We start from the raw sequence: 5,000 nt of genomic DNA on the forward strand, positions 1-5,000 counted from the left end.
GTGTTAGTTATGCTGTGAATGTGTGTTTGTTTTAGTGTTAGTTTAGCTGTGAGTGTGTTTTTTATTGTTAGTTATGCTGTGAGTGTGTTTTTAACCCCAGTCTCTGGTGCAGAGGGGTGCAATATATCTATTATAAGTATAAGTTATGCAGTAGGTGTCATTTTAACCCCTTAACGTTTCCAACTGCAGTCGTTTAGCAGAGGGGTTTTTGCCTCAGGGGGTTGAGAGTGGAAAGTGCTGTGCAATGCTGCAGTAATGCTGGTGCCTGAGGGAAACTTAACCCATGGCACAGAGAAACTGATTCCAGAACAGATCTGAGCCTCATCTGCAGATCCAGTGGTGCAAGAACTGAGCCAGATGCATTCTAGAATCAGAACTGGGTCAGAACAATTCCATTCCATCTATCGTTTTTGAGCAAAGTACTTGAAAAAGTTGTTTGCAATCAGTTAAATACCTTCCTCAACGAAAACAGTATCCTTGAAAAATTCCAATCAGGTTTTAGATCAAATCACAGCACAGAAACGGCTCTAGTAAAGATAGTCAATGATCTCAGACTAGCTACCGACTCAAACAAAGTCTCAATCCTTATTCTTCTGGATTTGAGTCGGCATTTGACACCATTGATCATAGCATCCTAATTCACCGCCTTGCAAAGTGGGTGGGTCTCTCTGATAATGCTCTAAACTGGTTTCAAACCCATTACTGGCAGAGATTTTATATCAGTCTAGGAGATCATGTATCTGAAAAACATGACTTGCCTTTGGTGTGGCCCAGGGAGCTGCCTTGGTCCCCTGCTATTTTCTCTATATATGCTCCCATTGGAAACGTCATAAGTCAGCATAATGTAAACTTCCACAGCTACGCGAATGATACCCAATTGTATCTTTCTGTGGAGCCAACTAACTCAGATGGCCTTTGCTCCCTCACACCATGCCTAACCTCCATTAATCAGTGGATGAGCAAAAACTTTTGAAACTAAATGATGACAAAACAAGGTACTTTGGTTGGACAAAACTAAAGCGAATATTATTCTTAGTAATCTGGGGAACTTGGCACACCAGGTCAAACCAAAAGTAACAAGCCTCGGTGTCATCTTAGATGCAGAGTTAAGTTTTAAGCCCCATATCAGTAAAGTTACTCAGACAGCCTATTTCCACTTGAAACATTGCCAAAGTGCGGCCCTTTTAAACTCAACAAGATGCAGAAAAGCTAATTCACGCCTTTATCACTAGCAGGTTAGACTACTGCAATGCACTTTTCACTGGTCTTCCCAAAAACATCTAAAGAAATTGGCACTCATACAGAACTCTCGGCTAGACTTTTTAACTAAGACTAAGAAGAGAACACATCACCCTGTGTTGGCTGAACTGCACTGGCTCCCTATTTCCTATAGAATTGATTTTAAGGTTATGTTAATTACTTACAAAGCTCTGAAATGGCATAGCACCCTTCATATATCTCTGAGCTTTTAATATCTTATCAACCACAAAGGAAACTTAGATCATCAATTCTAATCTTTTAATCATTGCCAAAGTGCTCCACAAACAAAGTGGAGAAGCTGCGTTTATCCATTATGCCCCAAACTATGGAACACCCTGCCTCTGTACATCAAGCAGAAGGAGTTCAGTAAATATTTTAAAAAGATCTGAAAACATACCTGTACAGGAAAGCTTTTAGTTAACTCATCTTATCCTGTAGACTACATTTTCAGATTATTCTACATCTGCTACTACTATTGGCTTAGCCAGCCAGAAGCCGGATGGGCTCCCCTATTAAGTCAGGTTCTGCTCAAGGTTTCTTCCTGGAATATGGGAGTTTTTCCTTGCCACAGTTGCCATATGGGTGCTTGTGGGGGAAGAGGGTTAAGGCTGCCAGTCTTATGGCGTCATTTTCTATATTTTTGATATGTTGCTGAGTATAACATAAACAGCAAAGAAAAGTGATTGATAATGACTGACTGACTATTATTGTGTTACATGTTTCAAATGTAAAGCACTTTGAGCTGCATTCTGTGTATGAAAGGTGCTATACAAATAAAGCTTTATTATTATTATTATTATTATTATTGTACAGTAGAGTTAGAACTGCCACCTTGTTTGTTTGATAGGCTACTTATTCACTTTTGGCTAATCAGGTAAGCTACAAAAGGGCACAGTTCACTGTTAGTTGCTGGAGAGAAGAATGTAAAAGATCAATTTGTAACTCTTTTTCTCTCATTTGTTCTTTCTCTTGTGTTGCTATTGTTTTGTCGCTGTCGAAACAGGTGTATAATAAATCTGTTGTATTGATTGTATAATTGCGTTGTCATGCTGGAAGCTGATATCTAGCTGATATTTCGCTGCCATTTTATCTAAACTTTCTCTACTCTTCTGTTTTTCAGATCTCACAGATGGTCCCCGAAGGAAACCGGGAGGGGTTGACCGAAGCCGCACTGAACCGCTACAACGCCGACCGGCCAACTAGCCACAGCACCCACAGCACTCCTGCCCCGCCACCTCCCGCAGTCACCACAGCGCCCTCTAGTGGCACCTCCGCAGCTGCGTCCTTCTTCGCCCGGTAGGCCTCACCACTAACCTCCAGTCTCATGATTAGCCTAGCCAGGGAGCTCCAGTCTCCAGTGGTTCCTTATAGCAGTGAAATTAGCCTGGATTTAGCCCTGATTGAGCCCTGACCTGTTCCTCATCTGCCCCTGATTTGACCACCAAATGTCCCTGATATGCATCTCTGGTTTGCCCCTGATAAAGCCCTGATCTGGCTCTCTGACCTGGTCCACAGTTGTCCCACATCAGTCAGCTGTACATGTCAGCCGTAGTCAGGACAGCGTCTTTTTCACAAAGTGTTGCTCTCCTCTCTCCAGTGCTATGTCTTTCTTCTGAGAGACCGGGTTTTTTGTTTTGGCCTGCTGGTGCACAGCGCTTCTTCTGAGAGTGCACGCTACCGGGTTTGGTCTGTTTCGCCTGCTGGTTTGCAGCGCTCTTCTGAGAGTGCACGCGCCCGGGGTTTGGTTTGTTTTGGCCTGCTGGTGTGGCGCCGTCAGTGCGCTCTTCTGAGAGTGCACGCGCCCGGGGTTTGGTTTGTTTTGGCCTGCTGGTGTGGCGCTGTCAGTGCGCTGTTTGACTCAACTCTTTCGGAGTCTTCTGCAGGCCCATGGACACGTCCAGACGCATGGCTGCTCCCATACACCAGGGCTAAATTGGCACGTTATATGCACAACAAGCGCACAGAAGCATACACTGATGTCATTTCATCCCATAGTCATCCTAGTTGTGTGCGTTGCCGCATAGGAAGGCTTAGGTACGTGTGTGTGTGTGTGTGTGTGTGCATGTGTGTGTGTGTGTGTGTGTGTGTGTGTGTGTGTGTGTGTGTGTGTGTGTGTGTGCGTGTGTGCGTGTATGTGGGGTAGAAAAAATGCAAAATTGCTTGAGGGGTCCACACACTACAGTGTGAGACCGGAGTATGGGAATTGCAAGCAGGCTGAGCTTTTGTAGGGTTATTAAACGTGCTCTGAAAACTCCTTTTATGAAGGACTCTCCATTTAAAGCGAAAAACAACCCAATTTTGGGTTTTACCCATGATTTTACCCAGGTGATATCATTCGCAAACGCGGGAAGCGTCAGGAGGCGGATTGCTTATCCACTAGGTCAGCTGAGGTAGGTTCTGTGTTCTAGCTCCTGAATGGGGAGTTCTCATATGGAACCCCGGTTCTGTACCCTAGTGAGCCCCTCAGACTTGGGTAATGGGTTATGCGGAACATTGACGTTCCAAACAGAACCTTCCAAAAAGCAAGACGAGAAGTCCTAAGGGGATGAAATACTGCAGTTGAAATACAGCAGCTCTGCTCCTCAGGAGCCTGAGGGAGTGCAGGAGGCCATAGATCAGGGGTTTTATCTGGCCTGGAGGAGAGGAGGAGAGGAGCGGAGGAGAGGAGGAGAGGAGCGAGGCGAAGTGGAGGAGATAGCGGGAGACGAATAGCCGTCCTGAAGTCCTCCCTGTCCCACCCGCTCTCCAGAGCCCTGGCGTAAATCAATCCTTCCTCAGGAGACAGGAGCTCAGGATATTATTTATAACACAGTTGCATTACAAACCCCCCCACACACACACACACACACACACACACACACCTCTGCATTACCCCCACCCCCACCCCTGCACAGCTACATAACTCACCCCAGTGTGTGTAGACAGCCCACAGCCTCTGAGATCGCAGGCCGTATTTTACCCTGCAACACAATGGCCATAATCAGGCCTAATTAACTGCAGGAGCGCCATAGGTCAGGCTGTGTGAAGGCCAGGGTAATTATATGTGACAGCGATACACAGCGCTGCATTTTTATGATGTGTCCAATGTGCATTTCATGAATTGTCTCTGAGTAGCTGAATGTATTTAGGTCCGCTGAGCTCATTCAGGCTTGGTGGGTAGTTCAGAGATAGATTTAGGAATGAGTTATTTAAAACCCATACGCTACTGTCCGAACACATTACTAAGACTGGACTTCTGTGCTGCATTCGTTTCAACTAGAGCATTCAAACAACTCTGAAAGGAGGAAAACGTCACACTTGAATGAGTCAGTGTCGTATGGATTTATGTCTTTTATATGGAGGTGGTGTCAGGCTTTGCCTATAGCAATGTATGTGGGTTCATGTAAAGCACTGTGGAACATCTTCATACTTTCCTCAGAGGTCTTACCTTAATCCCTCAGGAAATGGAAGGAGAGAGAGAGAGAGAGAGAGGGAGTGAGAGAGGGAATGAGAGAAAGAGAAAGATAGTGAGAGAGGGAGTGAGAGAGAGAGAGAGGGAGTGAGAGAGGGAATGAGAGAGAGAGAGAGAACGAGAGTGAGTGAGAGAGGGAATGAGAGAGAGAGAGAGAAGGGAGGATTTGCTCTGCTCAGGTGATATGAGTTGTGCCTGAGCCGTTTACAAGGGAACACGGAGCGACAGCTTTGCACTAATCCTAGTCAGACCCAACTCTCTCTCCCTCTCATCTTTCTCTCTCATCTCT

At 45.4% G+C, this 5,000-nt stretch overlaps 1 protein-coding gene across 1 annotated transcript in view; it reads left to right on the top strand.

The window, feature by feature from the left end:
* The window catches only part of LOC125284064 (kinesin-like protein KIF26B), a 22,875-nt gene extending 20,193 nt beyond the window's left edge, over nt 1-2,682 (top strand). The window contains exon 2 of the mRNA XM_048227781.1: nt 2,381-2,682. Within this exon, the coding sequence (XP_048083738.1) occupies nt 2,381-2,560 (180 nt within the window). The 3' untranslated portion in view covers nt 2,561-2,682. The remainder of the gene's footprint in view (nt 1-2,380) is intronic.
* Nucleotides 2,683-5,000: the final 2,318 nt, after the last annotated feature.

This window comes from Alosa alosa, chromosome 19 (genome assembly GCF_017589495.1).
Source record: "Alosa alosa isolate M-15738 ecotype Scorff River chromosome 19, AALO_Geno_1.1, whole genome shotgun sequence".
Taxonomy (NCBI): Eukaryota; Metazoa; Chordata; class Actinopteri; order Clupeiformes; family Clupeidae; genus Alosa; species Alosa alosa.